This window comes from Dicentrarchus labrax, unplaced genomic scaffold, assembly GCF_905237075.1.
Source record: "Dicentrarchus labrax unplaced genomic scaffold, dlabrax2021, whole genome shotgun sequence".
Taxonomy (NCBI): Eukaryota; Metazoa; Chordata; class Actinopteri; family Moronidae; genus Dicentrarchus; species Dicentrarchus labrax.
This window is the reverse complement of record NW_026136707.1, coordinates 10922673-10947198: the sequence shown is the minus strand read 5'-3', so window position 1 is coordinate 10947198 and position 24526 is coordinate 10922673. Positions and strand designations below refer to the sequence as shown.

The 24526-nt window shown below is 40.6% G+C and overlaps 2 protein-coding genes across 5 annotated transcripts; both read left to right on the top strand.

Annotated features, from left to right (window-relative positions):
• Positions 1-529: 529 nt before the first annotated feature.
• Positions 530-7580, top strand: LOC127367279 (cytochrome P450 11B, mitochondrial). The gene is made up of 9 exons (XM_051407017.1): positions 530-952; positions 1156-1311; positions 2977-3191; positions 4647-4850; positions 5012-5193; positions 5310-5476; positions 6364-6442; positions 6523-6735; positions 7291-7580. Exons 1-9 carry the CDS (start codon positions 621-623, stop codon positions 7399-7401), a joined length of 1659 nt encoding a protein of 552 aa, XP_051262977.1. The 5' UTR covers positions 530-620; the 3' UTR covers positions 7402-7580.
• Positions 7581-7657: 77 nt separating this feature from the next.
• pklr (pyruvate kinase L/R) lies at positions 7658-24154 on the top strand. 4 transcript variants are annotated; one of them, XM_051407013.1, is made up of 13 exons: positions 7665-7740; positions 9382-9471; positions 12768-12932; positions 13690-13781; positions 13906-14037; positions 15793-15979; positions 16851-17124; positions 17861-18011; positions 18909-19061; positions 19190-19356; positions 20553-20619; positions 23549-23663; positions 23787-24154. In XM_051407013.1, exons 1-13 carry the CDS (start codon positions 7680-7682, stop codon positions 23891-23893), a joined length of 1761 nt encoding a protein of 586 aa, XP_051262973.1. In that variant the 5' UTR covers positions 7665-7679; the 3' UTR covers positions 23894-24154. The 4 variants fall into 4 exon arrangements, with proteins under 4 accessions (XP_051262975.1, XP_051262973.1, XP_051262974.1 ...); XM_051407014.1 differs by lacking the exons at positions 7665-7740; positions 9382-9471 and adding exons at positions 9525-9727; positions 10026-10074; XM_051407015.1 differs by lacking the exon at positions 9382-9471 and having other exon boundaries at positions 7658-7740.
• The last annotated feature ends 372 nt before the right edge of the window (positions 24155-24526 follow it).

The window sequence follows — 24526 nt, the reverse complement described above, 5'->3', positions numbered from 1 at the left end:
TCACACAAGTAATGAAAGTACATTTAATACACTTATTTTATATTAATTATTAACTGTTTTTCTGTTTCTTTGTGAATAATCTGTATCACATTTGAGCCAAATTGTAATTGTAACATTTATTAACCTGATAGTTTTAAGTTATTCGTTTATTCTCTTGTTTTCATTGAGCGGATACTGTGTGTAAAAAGTCTCAAGCTGCTAATTAAATATTTTGATACAACAGGAAGCAGAAAACCTACAAACTAACAAATACACAGTTTATGAACTGTGGAAAAGAACTTCTTAAATAAAGACATGTTTGACCAGCTGGGCTCACTCTTTTTTCGGCCTGTGTGTGTGTGTGTGTGTGTGTGTGTGTGTGTGTGTGTGTGGGGTGTGTGTGTGTGTGTGTGTGTGTGTGTTTGTGTTTTAGATCAGCCTGACATTTGGGCTCTGTTGTGATACTCTTGAACTCTGTTCTTCACATCCATAAATCATCATCTGCTATCAGTTCATCAGAGCAATAGAGCACACTCAAGGATATAGGGTTGGGGATGAAGGAGGGAAATAATCAGTCTATTCACGACAGCGAGGGTTGCAACAACTCTGGATGAGATCGACAAACACATCTGGTTTGGACCATGAGGAGCATGTACATCCGAGTGACTGTGTGCATCAGAGCACAGGGCACCCGAGGGTCCAGAAATCTGCTTTGTGGTGCTGCACCACAACGAGCTCTTTGTCTGACTGCAGCAGGGACGGTGGTAGATGGAAAGTTAGAGGGGAGGAAAAGAGGTGAGAGTACGGGAGTTAGAAAGAGGGGTGTGGATGGACGGGTGCGGAGCTTTGAGGAGATCCCTCACACAGGTAGGAACGGCTGGGTCAACTTGGTGAAATTCTTCAGAGAAGATCGTTTCCGGCACCTCCACAAGCACATGGAGAGGACCTTCAACGCCCTCGGCCCCATCTACAGGTAGCAGGATAGACAGTGGGATGATGGGATAAGTGTGGCATTGCTGTTAGAATAATGAACTGCAGTATTGATCATCAAAGTGTGTTTTTGTAGCAGTAGGGCATAGAGTTTACACCATAGCCTTTATGTGTGTGTGTGTGTGTGTGTGTGTGTGTGTGTGTGTGTGTGTGTGTGTGTGTGTGTGTGTGTGTGTGTGTGTGAAGGGAGCATGTGGGCACCCAAAGCAGTGTAAACATCATGTTGCCGTCTGACATCGGTGAGCTTTTTCGCGCAGAGGGCCTGCACCCCCGACGGATGACCCTGCAGCCCTGGGCAACACACAGAGAGATACGTCAGCACAGCAAAGGAGTCTTCCTCAAGTCAGTACCACACCTCACGTTGTAGTGAAGTCCCCACTATGTATGTCATACAGTTTTAGAGTTATGACTTGGTTTAAAGTTAGGTCTATGTTCAGGGTTAGGCAGCTAGTATTACTATAGATTAGGACTCCAGTGAATGATTATGAATCTTCCCCTGAGTGGTGGAATCACGTTTCTGTGTGTGTGTTTAAGTGCATGTAATCACTTGCCATCATCATCTTGCTCATTTTTTTGGGGTCATTCAATCTGCTGTGGAACATATTCAGCTACAACCTTGTTACTGTAGCTTTTTAAAATTCTTATATGTTGAATATTAATGTGATTGTAGCATCTTTCAAACTATTCTGATGGTTTTTGTTTGTATAAAAATCAGCCAATTCCAGTAAAAATTGGTGCAGCTTGTGTTGCTTTCTTCTTTCTTGGGAAAGTCATATGACACTCAAAAGCAGCAGAAGCAGAGATATCCTGACTTTCAGTCTCTAATATAGGTCAAAATGTAAAACCACTGGATTTTAAGCTTCCCATAATTCAAATAATGGTATTGTTTCTTTTACCTGCCTACAGCTTTAAAACACCACACTCCCTGCTTGGAACACAGGCTTTCTGTTTCTAAATTTTCAGTGTTCAAGCTAAAGATGAGATAATCCTGCAGAGATCATCAGGGCTATGTTGTCAGCAGTGGTGTAGTGGTGCCTGGAGAATTGGGTATACTCCTTAATTTATGGCCCAAATTCTATTTTAAAGTGGCCCATCCAGCAAAGGATAAATGAGGTATTCCTTATTCCTTACTCCAATTGGAAATTGGGAAAATTGGACAACCAGGTCATGGATAAAATTCAGCTTGCAGAACACAATGATCAGATCAGAGAAGAAGTAGGAATACCCAATACCAACTTATACTCTGTATACCTGTGTATAACCTGCACTATATCACTGGTTGTCAGACTTTAGAAAGATCTCCAGAAACACAGGATATAAAACTGTTTTCACAGGCAAGTTCCCATTATGATGAGTGAACTGGCCTTTATGTGTAAGAGTGCCCCTTTCTGAAAGCATTTTAAAATCAATAATTTCCTTCCTCCAGATAGAAAATGTCTGGAGGGTACACAAACCAACTACAAAAAGGCCACAAAGAGACACACCTTTCAATCCCCATGAATACAAGATTGCAAGGACACGCAAAACAACTCAAAAAAGACCACAAAGAGAAACAGAATGACCACAAATGGAAACAAAACAACTACAAAATGACTACAGAGACACACATATGTTAAGACTCCGTGACAAGACTATAAAGAGGCACAAAACGACCACCATGAGTCATAAAACAACCACACAGAGATGCAAAATGACTACAAACCACATTGTTTGTGTGCTTCTGTGTCTCTGTAAGCCTGCATGTCTTTGACATCTCATAATGCCATGGTCTTAGGTTATCACAGAAATGACTGGATGGATAATGGTAAAGTTGGGTAGAGGTTAAGCATCACAGAGGAGACTTTTTACACAGAAATTGATAGAGGAACAGACTTTGACACAGCACGTCTACTTTACAAATATTTAAGCAAAACAACAGCACATCTGCTTCAGACCCAGTTTCACAATGACAGAGGAGAGGCGAAACGGGACGACTTTAATGCCTCAGTCCAAATCTTCTCTCCACAGGAACGGTGAGGAGTGGCGAGCTGACCGTCTACTGCTCAACAAGGAGGTGATGATGACTTCGGCAGTAAAGTGCTTTCTACCCCTGCTTGATGAGGTGGCGAGGGATTTCTGTCGAATGCTGCGGGTGAGAGTGGACAGGGAGGGAAGAGGCGAGGAGCGGAAACGCAGTCTCACCCTGGATCCCAGTCCTGACCTCTTCCGCTTCGCACTGGAAGGTCGGAGGTCATCATCCCCAGTGATCTGTGACATGTGGTCTATTCCTATGTGTGATTGCACAGTTTAAGTACCCATTAATTCCTGTTTTATTTACAATGAGGCCACAAAATTATGTCTGGAAAAGTGTAGAGAGGTGCAAGAAAATGAGGGTCTGATGGGGATATCCCACCACCCAACAGTCTCCTTTTCACCCAGCAATGATCGACCTTGAGGTCTGGGGAGGGCAGGGTATGGATTAATGTCTCCTACTTCATTTCATTCACCCTAACAATCAGCTTTTTTTGTTGAGTCACAAATGCTGACGTAGGCTGTGACAGTGTCTGACGTCAGAGGAATTATACAATCTGCAGGAGCATCACCTTCTTCAAATCTTCAAAAAAACAACCCCTTCCACCCTACTAATACCTCACTGCCTCCACTGTTTCTGTTCTCAGTTTAAATTATTCTCACCTCGTGTGAGAATCAAACCTCATTTTAACCCGAGGGCATATCTGTCGTTAACATATTACAGATGTAGGAGGTCAAGGAGAACATGCACCTTTAAAAATAGAAACACCAACAAAGACGATAAAAGCTGCAGCATTCTTTCACCAGGTCTGCTCCTTTCATGTGCCTATCTGCAACATGCCACATTCACAAGTGTGAATGCGTGTGTGACTCAGTGTGCTGTTCACATGCATGCATCTGTGTGTGTGTGTGTATGTGAGAGAGAAAGAGAGAAAGAGTGTGTGTAGGGGGGAGAGTTGATGACTTTGAGTCATGCTGGTTTGCTCTTAATGGACCACAGCTCTTGAAGCCAGGTGCTAAGCCAGGCTAGGAATAGACCCCCAAGAAACTCTATTCCAGTCAGTGATGTGTGGTTAATATAAAACAAGCAGGTCTGATAGGTGATGGATGTCTGGTGGAGGAGAGACAGTTCCTCCGAGACAATGTATGCGCTCAGGAAACAAAATTGTCTCTCTGAGTGGAACTGGACTGGAAAAATACAGCATATTTTCTTGCTGTCACGGAGAGAAATGTCTTTTAATGGTAACTATGTAAAAATGTATGTATTTTTTGGGCTGGTAATCCTTCAAAGTTTACATTTAAAACATAAGAATATGAGTCAGGGGGTTTTATAATCTACTTAAACCTACTACAAGGAGTTTTTCAACTGGTTATGAGTCTAAATTTCAATCTAATGCCTCTATATGACCCACATAAGCAAATGAGAGTCACCAAGCTGGATTCCGCTTTAAATCAAGATTCATGACACAAGGTGGTGGAAACACTACCACTTTCGTCCACAGGGGCCACAAGAATTAAGAAAAAATAAAAGTTCTTTGTTGCTGCTTTTAAAAACTCTCAGTGAAGCCTTTACTATTTTAACATATTTTCTTGTTTTAGCCTTTTTTACATTTTCTGAATGTTTGCTTGCTAACATCAGTTATCTCTTACCCTCCTCCCCCCTGTAGCCAGTTGCCATGTGATCTACGGGGAGCGTATTGGCCTCTTCTCCTCATCTCCCTCCATGGAGTCCCAGAAGTTTATTTGGGCAGTGGAGGAAATGCTGGCAACCACCCCTCCTCTCCTCTACCTGCCCCCTCGCCTGTTGCTCCGTGTTCGTGCCCCTCTGTGGACCAAGCACGCCAGTGCATGGGATCACATCTTCAGCCATGGTAGGATAGGAGCTAAAGGCCATCACTGGACTCTTAAGTCTAAGGGAATAATGGATCATATCACCTAGATATCTAGTTTATGTAACCCTTTTCAATCTATTTCAGTAATTCCCCTTCACTACTTTCATCTTACCTATCATCCTGTCCTGGTATTCTTCTAGCGGAGGCGAGGATCCAGAGGGGGTACCAGCGACTGTCATCCTCCAAGGGTCTAGGGTCTAAGGCTGGAGCACCAGGAGCCCAGTACACCGGGGTCCTGGGCCAACTCATGGGGAAAGGGCAGCTATCTTTGGACCTCATCAAAGCCAACATCACAGAGCTGATGGCCGGAGGGGTTGACACGGTGTGTGTGTGTGTGTGTGTGTGTTTCTGTGTTTCTGTGTTTATCTTATTTGGCTTGTGTTTATATGCCTCACCCCAACTGATTCCATGTCACCTCTCATCCCATCCTCTCTGCAGACAGCAGTGCCCCTGCAGTTTGCTCTGTTTGAGCTGGGCCGTAACCCGGAGGTGCAGGAGATGGTGAGGCAGCAGGTGAGGGCGTCATGGGCTCAGGCTGGTGGTGACCCTCAGAAAGCCCTGCAGGGGGCGCCACTACTGAAAGGCACAGTCAAGGAGATTCTCAGGTATATAATAACCAATCCTTGATTGATATAAATATGCACCATATAAGCACAATATAAATTAAAGTAATGACACAAAACAGTCTCAAGTTTTTAGATCTCTTATCTCTGTTGGTTCGAATTTTAAGAATGCAAGTTCATACTTTACCACTTATTAACTTTTCCAGAGCTTTCTACCATATCACAACATGATGGAGTTTGTTCATTTGTCCTAAAGATGGATCTGTTGACACATGAGCCCAGTTGTTGTTAGGTTAAAGCAGTTTTTAAAGTGCTTTTTAACAAACTACGGGGCTCCCATATCAATAGAGCCATCTCAATAAGCCCTGGAAAAGTTAGTAAGCGGACGTTCAGTTCGAATTAACTTTCATGCTTAAAATAATAAAAACCTTAAAAGTACATTTTGCCACTTCAACAAGCCAAGAGTTAACACAATAATGCAGGATTCAGCTGATGTGCTTTAGTGGTGCAAATTCCTAAATAACTTTACAATCAATCAACAACCTGCCGACAGGTGAATCACAGGGATCTGCAAGCTTCACTTCATGCAGCTTTCCTTTAACCTGAAGCAAAAACATCCCCTGTGCCATAAAAAAACAGGCTTCAGCTGAGGTGATAGCTATAAGGGGATAAAGACAAATTTCCTCTTCAGATCAATAGAGTACCATGAAAAAAAACAACATGCCGTGAGCTTGGGAACAGCTGTCTAAGAGTCTGTTTCCATTACAAAGTTTTTGATCAACAGATGCATCCCTCAAATGCCTAAAATAAGAACTGATTACCAGTAATTTGTAGTTTGTGTTGTGAGTGAGTCATAAGTCAAAGGCAATATCTAGAAAACATGAATCTGTTTAAGTGTGTGTTTCTGGTGTTGTTTTGGGCTGTATCAGGTTATATCCGGTGGGAACCACAGTGCAGCGATATCCCATCAAAGACATTGTTCTTCAGAATTACCACATACCTGCTGGGGTGAGTATAGCTGCACACAAACACATTCAGTGCTACAGCTGACTTCACTGCGTTTGACGGACATCAACTCTCCCCCTCAGACGATGGTCCAGGCCTGTCTTTACCCTCTGGGAAGGAGTGCAGAGGTGTTTGAGGATCCACTGCGCTTTCACCCTGGCAGGTGGGGAACCAGCAAAGAGGAAGGCCAAAGAGGAGAGGGGACAGGGTTTCGCTCCCTGGCGTTCGGGTTCGGGGCGAGGCAATGTGTCGGGAGGAGGATTGCTGAGAACGAGATGCAGCTCTTGCTCATGCATGTGAGTGACAGCAGACAAGAGAAGGGAGATGAGGATGGAGGTCAGAAAGAAAAGATGAGATGCAAGAGGAGATTTTTTATTTTTTTTGTGGAATATTGGATAATTTTACCACTTTGAGCCTTAAACAGTTATTTAAATAAAACAATGTGAGAAGTTTAGAGAGGAAATAGCTACAACTAGGCCCTGCTTTATTATAAGAGGTCACATGGCAAAAACATTGGAAACAATTGCTTTAATCTTTACCAATGCGTTTTATTTTATAAGCACATGTTTTTTAATGTATATTTTGAATCTATAAAGTAACTAGAATCTAAAGCTCTCAAATAAATGTAGAGTAGTACAATATTTCAGTGTGAATTACAGTGGGTAAAAGTATCCTAGAAGTACCACAGATTGTACTTGAGTAAATGTACTCACTTCCCACCACTACTGCTGAGTACTACATTACTGTTATCCTTCTGACTGTCTACTCCACTCTGTCTTCACGCCACCATCACCTCCTCCCTCCCCCGCCTCTTCTTCATCCTCCCTTCTCTCTCCTCCCTCTCGGTCTAGATCCTGCTGAGCTTCCATCTCAGCGTGTCGTCCTCTGAGGACATCAAAACCACATGCACCCTCATCCTGCAGCCCGAGACTCCACCAAGGATCACTTTCAGCAAGCTCTGACAGACACACAGAGAAGAGAGTCGTGCAATCAACATTTAACATGTTTAATCACACAATTCAGTGTTCATCTTCCAAACATAACCACCAGATTTATCATGATACTCACTGAAATTTATACTCAGCACCTTCATAGAGCCTAAGAACTCATAATTCTGATGAATAAAGTACAATTTTCCTCCTCCTGTTGTCTTCATTTGTGGCAAAAATGTGCAAAAGCAACATTAACACTACTGTCCGCCAGATGGCGCTAAAACGTACACCAACCCATTCATTTACATATGTCGTTACTTGTTGTCCCTCCTCACCATTCAGTCTGGGCCTGCTTCATACATCCAACAGGTTGGTGACTTTCTTTTCCAAACATCTAAACTTTATAACCTCACTTACATTCTGTGACTGTGTGCAAGGACTCTCTGCGTCGCACACCTCTTTCTCTCTACACCCTGCTCTTCATGTAACATTGTTGTTTTATTTTGTTAGATTGTTTGTTTTTCAGCTGAAAATCTTCCCTACTGTTTGTTTCTGTCGCTCCGCCAGATATTGATCACTCTACTTGTTCTTTTTCTCAATTGTTTAGCGACGAGCTCCATACAAATACTTAATTTTCTCCTGAAACAGGCAACTTACTCTCAGGTTAAAATGAAGTTCTGGATTTTAGAGGCTAAAATGTGAAAGTTTTAAAACTGCTTCATTGCCCTTTATTCTATTCAAGAGTTATTAATTTAAGTTGCGTCTAATATTATTGCACTTTGATCTTGATGCGTAAAACCGACCTTTGCCCCAGTCTGGTAATTATATGCAGTGCTATTATATCATACTAGGTGTGTGCTACACAGATCAGAGTGCTGCAGGCTAAATCTTCTCTAGTCAGCTCGGGAACAAAGGTCTGTTTGCCCTTTGGCTAACGATTTACACCCTCTGTCAGCCTGGGTCCATTCGTGACTGTGCATAGATACAACTCTGCACAATGCAACTCCATGCACCGTGCTTAGAGACCCACTTTAAGTAAACTGTGTCACTGAGTGGAAGACACATCATCTCTATGTGTCACCTGTTCTGTCAAAGTCTCACAATTATATAACGTCAACCAGCTATCACTGAGACATGACCTGGTTTGTGTGTTTTAGAATAAAGTGCTGCAGTGGGTGAAAGCAAAAATGATGTACTGATAGAGACTTTTTCAAAGGTTCAGAAACTCTCTGTCATCAAGATCTTCAATCTGAATCTGCAGTAGACTAATTAAACTTCTTTAGTATATAATTTAGTAAATCCGGGAGAGGTTCCACTTTCTAATAAGTCATCCTTTGTTGTAGCTCTAACCAATGGCTTATGATTAGTAGTTGATCAATAATTTACTATACTTTATAGATCAGATAATAAAAACTACTTTTGTGTTGCCAGATTGCAATTTATGTTTATTGTGTTAAATTATGACACTTTCTTTTGTCTTTTTATTTCATCATGTGAATTCCTCCAATGGACTGTTTGACCTTTGACCTTGTGAAGGCCATCTGGACCAAAATTAATCTATTAATAACTTTTTTTACTCCTATTTCTGACATTATCTTTATTGGTGATTTACTTGCTTTTACTTTTGGTGTCTTAGAAAGGAAGAAACTCTAAAACTTTAGAATCTGGCAACCTAAACATTGTTCTTCATAAGGCTTTTAAGTGATTTGGATTGAACATGACAAATAAGAACAGAACAATAGGGTTACGAAAAATATATTTTTGGTAAAACTCCTGAAAATGGTTGATTGTTTCTCTGTCGATCGACTAATTTAGTTTAGAATCATGTGGAAAGAACTGCAGAGATTTTCTGTGTCTGGTTTGGGGTAAATGGTGTGTCAAACTCAGGGTTAGGAGTTACATAATGTGCATCGATGCAGCATAGACAAGTATCAATTTGTACTGTAGTGCACCCTGATAGTTTAGTGTCATCACTGGGCTATTGACATCAAGTTTTTTTTCCATTTTTAGCATCCTCATGGCCCAGTCAGGCTGAGCCACCTACGCTAATTCATCCAAAATCATCCCTCTGTTGCAACCAGTGGCCTCGCTCCAAATGGTGTGAGTGGGAGGAGAGACGAGGGGGCAGCAGAGGGGTCAGAGGGTAAAAATGAAGGAAAGAGACTGAACTAGGCTGTTCACTAGAACTAGAGAATGACAAGTGCCCAACCTCAGCACAGACAAGAAGAGGACAGACAGAGGAGGAAATAAAAAAAAAATTAATGACTCCAGTCGACTAAAATAAATAAATAACAGAGGAGGCACAGTGCAGTAAATTTGGATCTTATTAAAGAAATTGATGGTTTTGTCAAAATGGGTAAGTGGACCGCTGATTTTCTTTTGTGTTGTGGGTGTGTCAGCATGGTTAAAAATCCAGAGATGACTGTTTAGTGGTTGATTTACCTTGATTAATTGTTAAATTGCAAGGACAAAACAGATTAGTATGCAGTGATTTAGTTGTATGTATTAGATATAATCTTTTAACAATATCTGTGTTTATATTACTCGGTTGCCCATTTTTACCTTTTTGCTCAGAAAATACACCACTGCATCGTTTTTCAGATGCTTTTGAACTTTAAGTGCAGAGTCATAGTTGGACAAACATCTGATTGCAGGCACACACACTGACCTGCTATGTGCAGGAATGTGACCCTCTGCAAACAGGTAATTCCTGGTACAATTTGGCCTCACCCATCACCTGGTTCATCTTTCTTACTTAAAGCTGTGCACTGACTGATATTTTGCAACTCTCTTTGGCCTAATGCCTGCTTTATTTATAGTCAGCCTTCCAGTAACAGGTACCTGTGTGTGTGTGTGTGTGTGTGTGTGTGTGTGTGTGTGTGTGTGTGTGTGTGTGTGTGTGTGTGTGTGTGTGTGTGTGTGTGTTTCCATGTGTTCCAAGTGTCAGAGGAGGATCTCAGTGGGACACGTAATGATGTGTGCAGCAGCGCGGCAGAACTGGGTCACAGGGAGGTGGAGAAAGAGGGAGAGAGGGATAAAAAGACATGAAGAGAAAGAGAGAGAAAACACTGACAGCTACCAAATCCACAGGATAGAGGATCGGGGTGCATGTTCACAGTTTCTGGCAAAACCTCAAGTCAATTTTGATCAGGGAGTTTCCTCTGCTGACTCTCTGCATGTCTGTTCACCACAGCAGGTTTTAAATTATAGCACACAATTAATACACAGCACTGTGAGAGGCAAAAATAACAAATTAACAAGAAAAACTTAACAAATAATCCAGTTTTCTTCCTCCCATCTTCCTCACCCTCCTCACTCCATCCTTCTTCCTTACCTCCTCACTCCTCTTGTGCCGTTAGCAGCGACCTTGTCTGTCAGGTCCTCCTCTCGTCCTCCTCCTCTCTGGTCTTTACTCTCTCCTCCCCTGTGGTGGCAGAAATTGCAGGCTTGACTGACTGTGACATATTTTCAAATGGATGCCATTGTACTGGCTCAAAGCCGTCAGCCAGGTAGACTACAATGCTTTGCATGAGAGACATGGGCTCCATTCACTGGCTTTTACTCTCAGGTTTTGCAGGCACTAGTGACAGTTGGAGTCTCTGGGATAGGGTGTTGACAGGCAATATGTACTAGTATCATCCCAGTTTGAGTACAAATTTAAGATTTCAAGAGGGGAAAGGTGAGCTAAAATGTGTTTGTTTGATTGTATTTTGTCAGATTGTTGACTTATTAGTACACAAACAATAATCTTAACTATCAGATAACTTAATTATTTTATTCTAAAGCTGCTCTAATCAATAGTATTGTAATAATGGCTCAAATGACTGTATAATGTGAAAGGGATTCCTCATAGTGATACAGCCTCAGATAATTATCACCTCAGAGTTTCCTTCTGCTTTATGCAGCTGTAAAGCATCTTTCAGCTCATTGTTTTTAATGTCGAACAAACACCACAGAGGAGGCAGGAAGGTAGTGTCTAGCTGGTGAACATTGTAAGAGCCAAAATTTAATTTTTGTTATTGTGGTTATAGAAATATGTAAATATAATTTAATTTTTAAACTTTAAATTTTTTTAAATTACAATCATTTTCTTTCAATAAATGTTGGCATTTGGACTGTGAAATTCTCTCGAGTTATTGGTATTGTGAAATAATCCTATGCAGCCACCGCTGGAATCTAAAGCTACAAACACAGTGGAGCATTTAGCAGCTAAACAGCCTCATATGTCTCACAGCAGTTAGCTGAAGGGGAGTGAATACTGGACTTAGATTCATCAGGTGGTCGGAAACACGACTCCAGACACATGCTAGTGTTGCTCCAAGTGTGCTGGATGTGTAATAGGCGACTGTTTGCTAACACGCTAGCCATCATAGCTTCATAAGCAAATGTCCATGTTGTGTTACAAATTGCTGAGCTAATACTCAATTAATGAGGGTTTAACAAGCATAAGTTAAAAATGTGCATCATATTACAATTGTTGCTTTTCACACACTCATCCTTTCATTTGTCATTTGCTTGTGGTTTTCAAGATGGAGAAGAACATTGAGCTCCTATACTGACAGGCTGGACAACAGGGCTGCAACCAAAGATTATTTATTATTATTAATATTTTTATAATTGAGTGATTGATCACAATTTCCCAGAGCCCAAAGTGACGTCTTCACTCCTCATTTACTATTATAAATGACATAAATGACAGTTGGCAGCCAATTTTCGTTCAATTAACTAATCAATTAACTGACTTACCGTCACAGCTCTACTGGACAACAATAAAAATGCAGTCAAATCAGTCTTCTTTCAGTTTCAGTATCTCTTCTGAGAATGCAACACATCTCAGTTTACCTTCAGTAGAGAGGGAGATCATTTTTATTAAACTGCCTGTGAAACAACCATTTCCTTCCTTTCAGTTGTCTGAAATACAGTCTTCTTTATATCAAAGGATTGTGTGGTGCGGAGTCCCCAGTGCTTCAAATGTCACCCGACAGCCCTTTTATCTCCGCTATTTGGGGTTATTATCAGCCTTCTTGCCTCCTTTTGTTGCTTGTCAAAGAATATCCGCTGAACTGCAGTGTTTTCTTTTCATACTACCGACTTGTATGTAAATCTCGATAACCCCTCCCTGAGGTTAATGTCAGGTCAGTATTCACATACTAAGTATGCTTCCTGTGCTGTGACTATACATTCACATTCTGTGGTGGTAAGCTGCTATTTTTATCTCCACTCTTCACTTTTAACACTTACTAGAAGTGCTGTTATTCTGGTTCATCATTAACACAGAAATGACACACTTTTTTCCTCATGAGGTGTTTAGTTCATTTGTATTCGCAGGTGGAGTTGGCAGGAGAGTTTTTAATGACTGGCTTCACCCCGCTGACAATATTTCTCTGTCACTATAGCTCGCATCAGGCGCTACTCAGAGGCGATGACACTGCCGGACTCTTTCATCCAACGCCAGCAGCTGGATGCCAGCATGGCTGACACCTTCCTGGAGCATCTCTGTCTGCTGGACATCGACCAGGAGCCAATCACAGCACGCAACACCAGTATAATCTGCACCATTGGTGAGTGTGACAACCGGCCGCAGACAGAGAGTCTCAGTTTCAAGTTTGTTTTCTGGCAACTGTTATATGTCATCGCTGGCAGTCAGCTCCTGGGTGCTGGGTGGCCCTCAGTGTGTTGGCAGGATTAGATTCTTGGCTGTAGCACTGTGGAGCTCTCTCTGCTCTTCTTCTGCCCAGAAAAATAGGAATTAATTAGAAGGAAATACAGTATACAAATTGCTTCTTAGTTCTTGCAGAGCTCTGAGTCTCTGGATATCGTCGTATTGCAGGTATTTCTTAACTACTTACTGAAGGACTTGTCTCCAACTGTTTGACTAGCAGTAAATTACACCAACATGGTTAATTTCATTGTGCGACTGCAGCTTTTTATATCATAACATATCAGGAAAATATCAGGAAGTAGTGAAAATAATTTACATAACACAAGTTGATATATTCAAATTACTCCAAAACCCAAAGTTTACTTTACAGAAAAGCAGTAAATTGTCACATTTGAGAAGCTGGAATCAGTTTATTTTTATTGAAAATTATTTAAAACTCAAATTTGACACAGCAGCATAGGCGAAAATGTACAATAAAGAATACTGAGTAAAAATATTATAAAGATATAATATAAAATATAATATATAAAGACGATAATTAGAAATATATACACTCTGTGCATTATGCAAATAAGAGATATGGAGTGCTTATCAGAGTTGTTTCTGTCAATCAAATCGTTTTACTGTCAAATGTCTTTCTCTTCTGGTCCTTTCAGGTCCTGCATCCCGATCAGTCCCCAAACTTCAAGAGATGGTCAAGGCAGGAATGAATATTGCTCGTCTAAATTTCTCACATGGCTCACATGAAGTATGTTTACCAGTAGCACACGTGTTTCTCTGTGTCCCAATTACAGTACTTATGCACACATGTTTTGGTCTTTTCTTCAGTCATGTATTGATTATCTGTCTTTCTCCCTCCCTGTGTTTGTCAGTACCACGGCGAAACCATCAAAAACATCAGAGAGGCAGTGGAGACGGTAACCCCTGACCCCTTGTATTATCGTCCGGTTGCCATCGCCTTGGATACGAAGGGTCCGGAGATCCGCACTGGATTAGTGAAAGGGGTAAACATGTTATGCTGCATCTGTCAAACAGTCTAATCAAGCAGTCACAGGCAGTCAGGTGTAAGAGGAGCTGAAAATATGTCGACCTGCTTTGTATCATCTTGTGTTACTGTTACCTCAGCGACTGTTGGCGTTTTGTGTTGCTCTTTGTGTTGCTGTTGCATGCTGTCTGCTTTGCTGAACAAATAACTCCAAGCTGTTGGAAACCTCGTCATGCCTTGATTAGCTTACAAAATGATCTGCGTGACGTACAAGCTGCACACTGGTTCTTGCTTGTTGTGCCTCTTGTAAAGTCTGTTTAGCAGCTTAATTGAAGGATAAAATAGAGTTATTAACACGTGTGTTTTACACAAATGTGCATTTATATTTTATGTTATATATTATCTTTTATATGATATTCTTACCAGCTAATTCTAATTTCTCTGTCATTTCTTGCATGTTTTAGCAACTGACATTTTACATGAACAGGAAGAATGTCGACAAATAGATGACAGGAAGGATGACACACACTATAAAACACAATCAACCAAAAGTTAGATAATAACAGTAGACATGAACAAATGAATGAGCAATTGACATATTTTTGGGACAATTATAGCCCTGTACAGTTGACATCTGTCATGTTATCATCTTCTTTGGCTCTCACAACCTCTGATGTGAATTATTCAGCCACAAGTATCATAACACACACTAGATTGTTGAAGTTCAGCATGGGTTTAGACGACCTGTAGAGTTGACTCAAGCAGGTTTCAGGTCAGACGGGTGTGGTTTTGCAACAGCAAACAGAGGAACATTCTCTGTGCGGATGAGAAAGTCAAATATTTGATCTTTGTTTGGTTTTTTTCCATGAGCACCATGCTCACCAACAGATAGAGGTACATCAAAGCACTATAGATGACCACATCAGAACCTGGAGGGTTGCCATATAAGTCAGACATGCCAGAAGAGAAACATATTTATTTCGAATAATAGCAGAGAAGATTTTGAGTGATTTCTTGGTCTTTATGTTTAAGGTAAACAATTTGCAGAACAATTTGTATGTCATGCAAACACAGGAGCTTAAAATTAGATATTAGATATATCTGTTGGCTGATATTTATCCAATAGAGTGCAATTTACAATTCTGTGGCAAAAAAGAGAGAAGAAGCAGCTCTCAGCATTGTCAACTAAAAGTGGTTGACTATGTTTATGTTAAATTATTTAACATGTTAAAGAATATTTAACTGAAATATTCTTTAATAAAGCAATTTATTTAAGAAAGCAGCATTTTGAGTTACTTTGCATAGTCGTTTCAGTGCCCACTATATCGGCCGCCATATCTGTAATATTTGAATGTCTCCCCTCTGAAATCAGTATCACGTGGGCCTCAAAAATTACGTATCAGTCGGGCTCTACTTAAAATAATACTTCTAAAAAAAGAGATGATTTCCTTGAAACAACTAGTGATTACAAATATGTGATAACTCCTTCGCTGCATTTGAGAAGTGTGTTGACATTAAATGGTATTTAATGCATTGCTTTTTTAAATAATTACCTATTTGAGTCATTAGTTGTCCCTCAAGTGGACCTTGCTTTTAAAAATGTGTCGATAATAGAGAGACAATAATGGTGTTTACTTAAAAGCAGCGTTACTGTGTGTGTGTGTGTGTGTGTGTGTGTGTGTGTGTGTGTGTGTGTGTGTGTGTGTGTGTGTGTGTGTGTGTGTGTGTGTGTGTGTGTGTGTGTGTGTGTGTGTGTGTGTGTGTGTGTGTGTAGAAAGTAGAGGAGGAGGTGGAGCTGACAAAGGGCAGTCATGTCCGTGTGGTGACAGCAGAGAGTGACAAAGACAAGACAGACGGGAAGATCATCTGGGTGGACTATCCTAGTCTGCCCAAAGTCCTCAAGAAGGGAGGCATTATCTACATTGATGACGGCCTCATTGGACTCAAAGTGCAAGAAATAGGTAATAAATATTAAACTGACTTTAACAAACCCAGAGTGTTAACAAACAGTTTAGTTCTTATTTTCTTGTTTAATTATATATATTTGAGCAATTTTGCTAAATGATAAATACAAAAATCATTGAGAAAACAACAATACTAATAGGGAAAAAAGACCCACACATTTGCACATATGCATATCCACATATATGTAAGCATACACATGTACATACACAAATGCCTACATACCTGCTAGATTCCTGGCTTCCATTATTATACACATAGCATTTTACTCATTATACCAATGCACAATGTCCTACTTGTCTCATATTTTATTGCTGCACTACATCAGTTCATAGAGACCACAAATCATAATGATCGGGCCTGTCTGTCATTCTCAATGAGAGTTTTTCTAACCTTGCCTAGCTGAATAACCTTCAGAGTCATGAAAACATGATTCCCCTGGAGTCCTTCTGTCTCATAACAAAATCTACTTCCCCACCATTATAGTAGTAATGTAGTTTGGATCATATCTAAGGCTCTGCAGTATATATATTATAATTAGTGGGTCGCTCAGTACATACCGCCTGATTGAAATCACAATTATAACTTCAGAAATCCCAGATACATTTATGGACCTTCCTCTAATTAGTCCGAACTAAAGGGGGTCCTCAGAGTATGTGCATACATTTTCCTTTAGATCTTTGATATTTCCAGGAATCTGCATTAGAGACAAAACCTTTCTCCAAATTTAATAAACATTGTTTCCTTCAAGGAGATCCACTAGAGTTAAAACTCCTTTCTCAACTCAATCTTTACAAAGAAATGTATCCTCAATTCACAACTCTGAGGATAATTTAATTGACCTCTTATTTTCTTCAACTCCTCCTGCAGGCCCTGACTGGGTGGATACTGTGGTGGAGGCCAGTGGCGTGCTGTGCAGCCGCAAAGGCGTCAACCTCCCTGGCTGCGACCTTATCGCCCTGCAGGCGGTCAGCGAGCGTGACGAGGCTGATCTGAGGTTTGGGGTGGCCCAGGGCGTAGACATGGTGTTCGCCAGCTTCATCCGCTCCGCTAAGGATGTCAGAGACGTGCGGCGAGTTCTGGGGCCCCACGGGCGAGATATCAAAGTGATCAGCAAGGTGGAAAGCCGGCAAGGCGTTCAGAAGTGAGTAAAGGAATATGCTATAAATAAATCCATTAAGGCACAGTTATTTTGAGGGATACAGTAGCTGGAGGCATTGAAATTTTCATAATGAGGCTGTGACAGGACTTATAAACCACCCTGTGGACAGCCAGCTGTTGGTGATGGATGGACATATGTCAGCTCTGGATTTTACACATCTATGAGAAGCGATCTGTGTGGCTGTCTGTGAGTTATAGCTGCCACTTAATATATCTGACACAATTTATTTTACAGCTCTCTCATCTCCATTACTTATCTCTTGCTGTCTCCTACTGTTCGCTCTTTAACTACGCTTCCAATTTAAATGGGATTTTTTTGATCAATGAAAAAGATTAAATTGTACAGGATTATGTTGCTCTGTATCAACATTGGGCGTGACGAGTCACATCTCCAGCAGCTGTATTTGAATTGTCTTTTAATCTGCATCCTAATTATATGTCCCTGCTGCTCGTTTACATTGCTCACACATGTATTTGGATTTCATCCAGATGATGTAGGATTTAGATCATGATGTGACTCTATGCTCAGTATGCTTTCTAGATCCAGCAGCGGTGTGCAGAATCCTGTTTTTGCAGATATAGACCTGGACAAGGCACAGAAACATCATTATTTTGTTCCTCTTTGCCTCCCTCATCCCTCCTCACTCCTCCTTTTGTTCTCTTTTCCAACTCCTTGTTTTTTTTTATTATACCGAACTCTCCCTCTGAATCTCTGTCAGTTTTGAGGAGATCCTAGCTGAGAGCGATGGCGTGATGGTTGCCAGGGGTGACCTGGGGATCGAGATCCCGGCGGAGAAAGTCTTCATCGCCCAGAAGATGATGATTGGACGCTGCAACTCTGCCGGCAAGCCTGTTATCTGTGCCACACAGGTCAGGGACACAGGCACATACACAAACACACGCTAGAAATGATCAAATATGCAGATTTAGACTCTTAACTACAGTGTTATCCAATCAAACGTCAAATGGGTCCAAGTAAACTAACATTAAAACCTAACAGGCACACATTAACCTTGCACTCCTACGTAATGTACTCACACAAACACACACTCACTTGTCCAATAAATTCATCCTCAAAGACACATTTCCTCTCTTTCACACCCCTCTCCCTTTATACACACACACACACACACACACACACACACACACACACACACAGAGGCTCCCGCAGACATTTTGAGTCACAGTGCTGTATCTTGTTTCTGCTACAGCTCCTGACTTAGAGTGACAGTGTTATAGCGGGTTTTGCTAGTCAAGACCCGAGCCCACAAACAACATCCACACACATACACTAATCAGCATTAGCAGCAGCTTCTTAGCTACTACAAAAGTGCGGTCTCTACGGCAATGCTGCGAGCAATTTTATTTTCCAACCGTCTGCTGTGCTTATTGACTCATAATACTGAGTCTCCAGCACGCCAATAATGATCTCGCAAACTCATACTCGCCTGCCTTAGTCTAAACGATCTCTCATTTCTCCTCCACTACTGTCCATCCATCCAGAAAGCCATTAGCTCCTCTCTTCATTGTCTCCCTAAAGCCTGTGTGCCTTACATTACTTTCTCATCTAGGACAAAAATTGACATACAAAGTGGCTTATTTTTGATGGATTCATTGATCTAATCCCTTCACAGTCTTGTCATGGAGACATTTTGGTTGTGGTTAAAAGACTAATGTGAAGCTGATGTTCTGTGTGTGTGTGTGTGTGTGTGTGTGTGTGTGTGTGTGTGTGTGTGTGTGTGTGTGTGTGTGTGTGTGTGTGTAGAGATGCTGGAAAGCATGGTGGCCCACCCACGACCAACCAGAGCAGAGGGCAGTGACGTCGCCAATGCCGTACTGGATGGAGCCGACTGTGTAATGTTATCTGGGGAGACCGCCAAGGGACTGTTTCCTGTGGAGGCAGTCGCAATGATGCACTCGGTGCGTGTTTCTGTGTGTGCATGATGTCCACTCTATTACATCTGACTTAGTGCCCTCTGATAACCCTCTCCCCCTCTGTCCCCCACCCCACACACACACACACTCCCTTGTCTGTCGTTGTCTCTTAGATCTGCAGGGAGGCAGAGGCGGCCATTTTCCACCAGCAGCTGTTTGAGGAGTTGCGTCGCCTCACTCCTCTCTCCTCTGACCCCACAGAGGTCACAGCCATTGGAGCTGTAGAGTCCTCCTTCAAATGCTGTGCTGGGGCCATCATAGTCCTCACCACCAGTGGCAGGTGTGTGTCCCAAACATTGTGTGGTTACGGTATAGTTAAAGAGTTAGTTTGAGATTTTGGGAAATATTTATTATTCAATTTAAGAATTAAGAGGATTGATACCACTCTCATATCTGTAGATTTAGCGTTGTGTTGGCATAGCATAGAGTTAGCTTAGCTTAGCACAAACACTGGAAATTGGCTTTGTCCAAATGTAACCAAATCCGCCAACTAGCTCTTAATTGTACAGATATGAGAGTGGTATCAATCTTCTCATCTTATTTTTAAGATTGTGTGAACACCCCGACATCCACACCCTAACCCTCCACCTCTTTACATACAGGACCCACCACTTCCTGCATTACCGTGCAACGGTGGTGCTGAGTCATCTTAAAAGCATGCACATATAGACTCATTCATGAAAGAGTTACACCTTGGTAAACATATCACTCAGTTTTTTAGTTTCTCTTCTTCCCCCTGGACAGACATACATGCTCTATAAAGGTTGGAGCAACAGATGTTATGAATATTTTCAGCTTTCACATCCTTTGGGTAGAGTTTAACATTGACTATAATGCTTATTGTGTTCTGACTGCTTGCAAAATTAAGATTACTCTGCACACATGCACACACACACACACACACACACATATAGATATACTACACATTTGAATGCATATTTTTAAATCACCACATAGGCCTATTTCTATATATACACAGGCACCACATATAGAGGGTAACAAATTAAAGGAAAAACACTTGAGTGGAGAAGCATAATAAGTGCAAATTGTTCCGTTCTATCTTCCTATATTACTCTATAAAGACGCTGAGCAGACCCTGATGACCTTGATTTTGGATCAAGATTGCAAGGAAACAGTGATGCTATCAACTCTGTGAGGCTGTGCTCAGGCTTAGCAGTGCTTTGAGCTAAATGTTAATGTCTATGTGTCACGTCATCTCAGTGTCCCTTGTATTTTGTTATACATGCTGTATGGTGAAAATATGTCAGAAATTGGAAGAAATAGGGGACAATTGTGACCCTGGGAGGAAACCAAAAATGCAGGAGTCTCCCGGGGGAAATCTGGAGGGAAGGCAAATATGCACTTAAGTCACTCTAAATAACCTATCTGTACATGGAATTGCTGTTCACATGTGCCGATATTGATGATATATTTTCGCTCCTTCTCACTATCCTTCTTTCCTGATTGTCTCTCCAGGGCTGCACATCTCCTGTCCAGGTACCGCCCTCGCTGTCCTATTATTGCCGTCACCAGAACCCCTCAGGTACAGTCTGCCTATGTGTACCAGCCGTGCATTTGTCTTCCGAGAACCACAACTTAATTGTTGATGACTCACACTTTTCAAAACTGAACAATGTGTGATATAGTCAGTATTTACTCTCACAGTCATTGTTGTTGTAAATAGTGACAGCGCTAAAGATGTCTCAGATTGGTCCCACTGACTGTATTTATGTGTGATGTTTTACTGGAGTGTGTTTCTACAGAGCGTACAGTTATTTTAAAAAGTGTTCAGAGCACAAAATGTGTCACAAACAGTTTTTAAAGTAGATCACGTTTACCCTTGATTTTAAAGTCCTGTGGAGTTAATCCATATAAGAGCCCCCTCCACATGCTATATGCTCCATATGGAGGTCAGAGGAGTCAGATTCAGAGGAGTACATCTGGACCTGGTGTGGACACATTCAGCTCAGTGGATGGCTGCTTCCATGGGAGCTTGACCCTCTGACCCTACTTATGACAACACACATCTCAGATCACAGGGGGGTCTGGAGAAGTTCAGCGAGAGCAAGCTCTCTTTTGCAGGAGTGCCCTGTTGATATACAAATAATAAGTGAGATAAGAAGTAGTCACAATAAAATACAACAATAGAAAAAATAAATAATTAAAACAATAATGCAAATATATAAATAAATATAAATTAAAACATTCACATTAGAAATAAAACAAAAAATAATGGCTACAAGAGACAAATAAATGATAACAGAGACAAAATTATCACCTCTAACATTTGCATTTAACTGTTGGAAGTATATTTATTATATTCTTATATTTGCCCACTTTTGTCCACCTTTATCATATCCTCAGTGCCGGTGATATTTGTGGCTGGAGGCTTTATGTTTTTGGGTTGTCACTCCACCTCGAGGGAATTTCTTCCAACAGGATAAACTGATTAGATTTTAGTGGTCAAAGGTCAAAGACCACTGTGACCTCACAAAACATGTTTTAACTGGAGACATGATTTGACCTTGGATTGGCCCAATGGTTAAAGGTCATTGTGGCCTCAAATTAGGTTTTTAGCCATAATTTAAGACTGAAATGAGCAATTCTAGATTTCACACACATGTTGACTCAGACGACACCTAAACAATAACTTTCCTCAGTGCGTCCTCTGTCTTTCATTCACTGACACAGTCTGAATTTAAAGCGTCATCAGAATCACATGACTGCAGACAACATATTGAGCGCTAATGTTGATCAGAGAGTGAGTCAGTGAGTTTCACCTACAGCTCATAGAGAGACTTTGCCTCTAAAAATACCAAGAGAAAACAAAACCTATGTAACTAAACTCTATAAGAATTTAACTTTACAGTTATTAAGTACATGTGTACCTGTTTAGCCAGTACATCTATAATCCTAATAATCCAAAAATGTATATTAACTGGATGTATCATCAATATAATGATATTTTTTCCAAAGAATACACTTAATACCATTTATTAAATTACTTCACTACATGTATTATATCAGTCTGGACAGACATGCATGCAAACTGCAACTTGAGTATTATTTAACTAACGTCTAAATGTACAAATTTCTAACATTGTTGGGAACCAGGAGCCTGTTCTCACAATTTCATATGTTTTTTCTCAGAAAAGGTTTGCACAGCATTTATATGACATAAATGAATGTATGTAAACTGAAACCACGTCGTTTTCTTAAATAAAACAAATCAAAAGCATTACTAGAATACTTCTAAAAAAAAAAAAAAATTAACTATTCCGAACATAACTTTATTAACAAGACGTTTTTATGCTCTCTATATAATGAACCTATGAAATCTTCCTATTATTTTAACAGATGTGTAATAGGATAATAAATTATGTCCTTGTCCTGAGGGAGGAAAGGTCATGAGATCATAAAGATCAGAAGGGTGTAACTCCTTGTAACATGGATGTGTTTAAACCATGACATCGTATGCAAATGTGATATTTTGGCCTGATGGTGTTAATGGAGAAAAGTGTCCAAAATGTAAAGGATTATTCTTCTGGGGAGCATGAATATCCATTTTAAATCACATGATGTGTATTTATTGTTTAGAAGTGGATGGTTTGGCTGCTGGTGGTGCTAGAGGAAAGGTCAGGGGTTCACCAAAAATATTGACATATTGAATATTGTCAGTGGATTTAAAGTAAGTCTGGCCTTTAGATTTTTAGATAACCTTTGGACCAAAATGTCAGTTAAATTGGCCTCAATGTGGCATTAGATCAATGTCCCAACCCGAGGGTCACAAGAAAACCTTATATCCTCTTATATAACTATATACCTCTGTTACACTAAACAGTTATATTTTTCTTTTAAATTTTCTCTCACTTTTTCTGTCTTTGTGAAATACTGGATACTTACACATCTATAAAACCCATTCAATTGAAACAATCTGAGATGAACTAATTTCACAAAAAATCAGAAGAAGTACTCTTTACTGACATAATTAAGTATTAAAACCACAGTATAGAAATACTTTGTTACAAGTGAAAGTCCTGCATTCAAAACTTTACTTACGTGAAAGTACAAAAGTAAAAACATGAATACATACATACCAAAAGTAGTACTCATTATGCAGATTGACCCATTTCATAATAACATTCTGTCTGTGTGCTCATTTTAGTATGTTCTGCTTCTGAAATTCTGAAGTTTTATATTTATCTATGATAATACATAATCATTTATTTGACTATAATTTGAATTGTTAAGCAAAAAGTTCTTGAATAAATAAATGTAGTGGAGTAAAAAGTACAATATTTGCCTCTGAGATGTAGTGGAGTAGAAATATAGAGTACCTCAAACTTGTACTGAAGTACACCTCTTAAAGTAAATCTACTTAGTTATTTTCCACCACAGCAAACAGTTCGTAGTTATTTAAAACTCTGAAGTGATCGCTGAGCAGCTTTTGTCTACTCTGTCGTCTCCCTTAGGTGGCCCGTCAGTCTCAGCTGTTAAGAGGAGTGTTTCCTGTCCTCTTCTATCCTCTGCCTGCTCCCGTCTGGGCCGATGATGTAGACAACAGGGTCAACTTCGGCATGGATATAGGTCAGTGTGTGTGAGCTGTGTGTGTGTGTCTGTATGTATCCCTCCATTAGTCTGCTTATTTGTATGCTATGATACTGTCTTACTCACACACCCTCCTGTGTTTCTCTCCGTCTGCCTCCACAGGGAAAGCGAGAGGATTCTTCAAGTCAGGCGACATGGTGATTGTGGTGACAGGCTGGATCCCAGGGTCCGGTCACACTAACATTATGAGGGCAGTCAGTGTCCCCTGACAACCTGACCTTACTCAACTCTATATCTGACTGACATGCAGCCTCTACAACGTAGAAATGTAATGGAAAAACCTGGGAACCACCGCTTTAAATAAAAGAATAAACACTGTCACTAATAGATTTATTGGCAGTATCATCATTGTTCTAGAAACTCAAGGAAACACCTGCCACCACAACTGCTCTGACGAATGCTGAATTTGTGTTTAATGTGTCTTGAAAGCGATGACTCCCTCCAAATAAAACTTGAATCATTAACTTTAAGCTTCTCTAATTGAGCCGTCAAGCCTCTTATTTTCATCTCTCTTATTTGTGGGAGTAATATTGAATTGAATATGAATATTGTCTCTTTGTCTGCCATTGTTGAGGAATATCATTATTGGTAGCCTTCATAGAATCCGGAGATAAGGCTTTTATTCCTGTCCATAGTTCTGAGCTTATCTCTGTTACGACGCAATTCTTTTGGCTATTATAAGCAGTGCCGGGAGATGCGAGATGACAGGTATTGAACTACAGTCTTTTGTCCACTGAGATGACCCAGATGCCGACATCTGCCCACTGTTCTCTCATAAACTAATTATATCTGCTCCTGTGTGGGGCTTTCTCATGTCTGATGATCCTTTATGTGACGTCCTC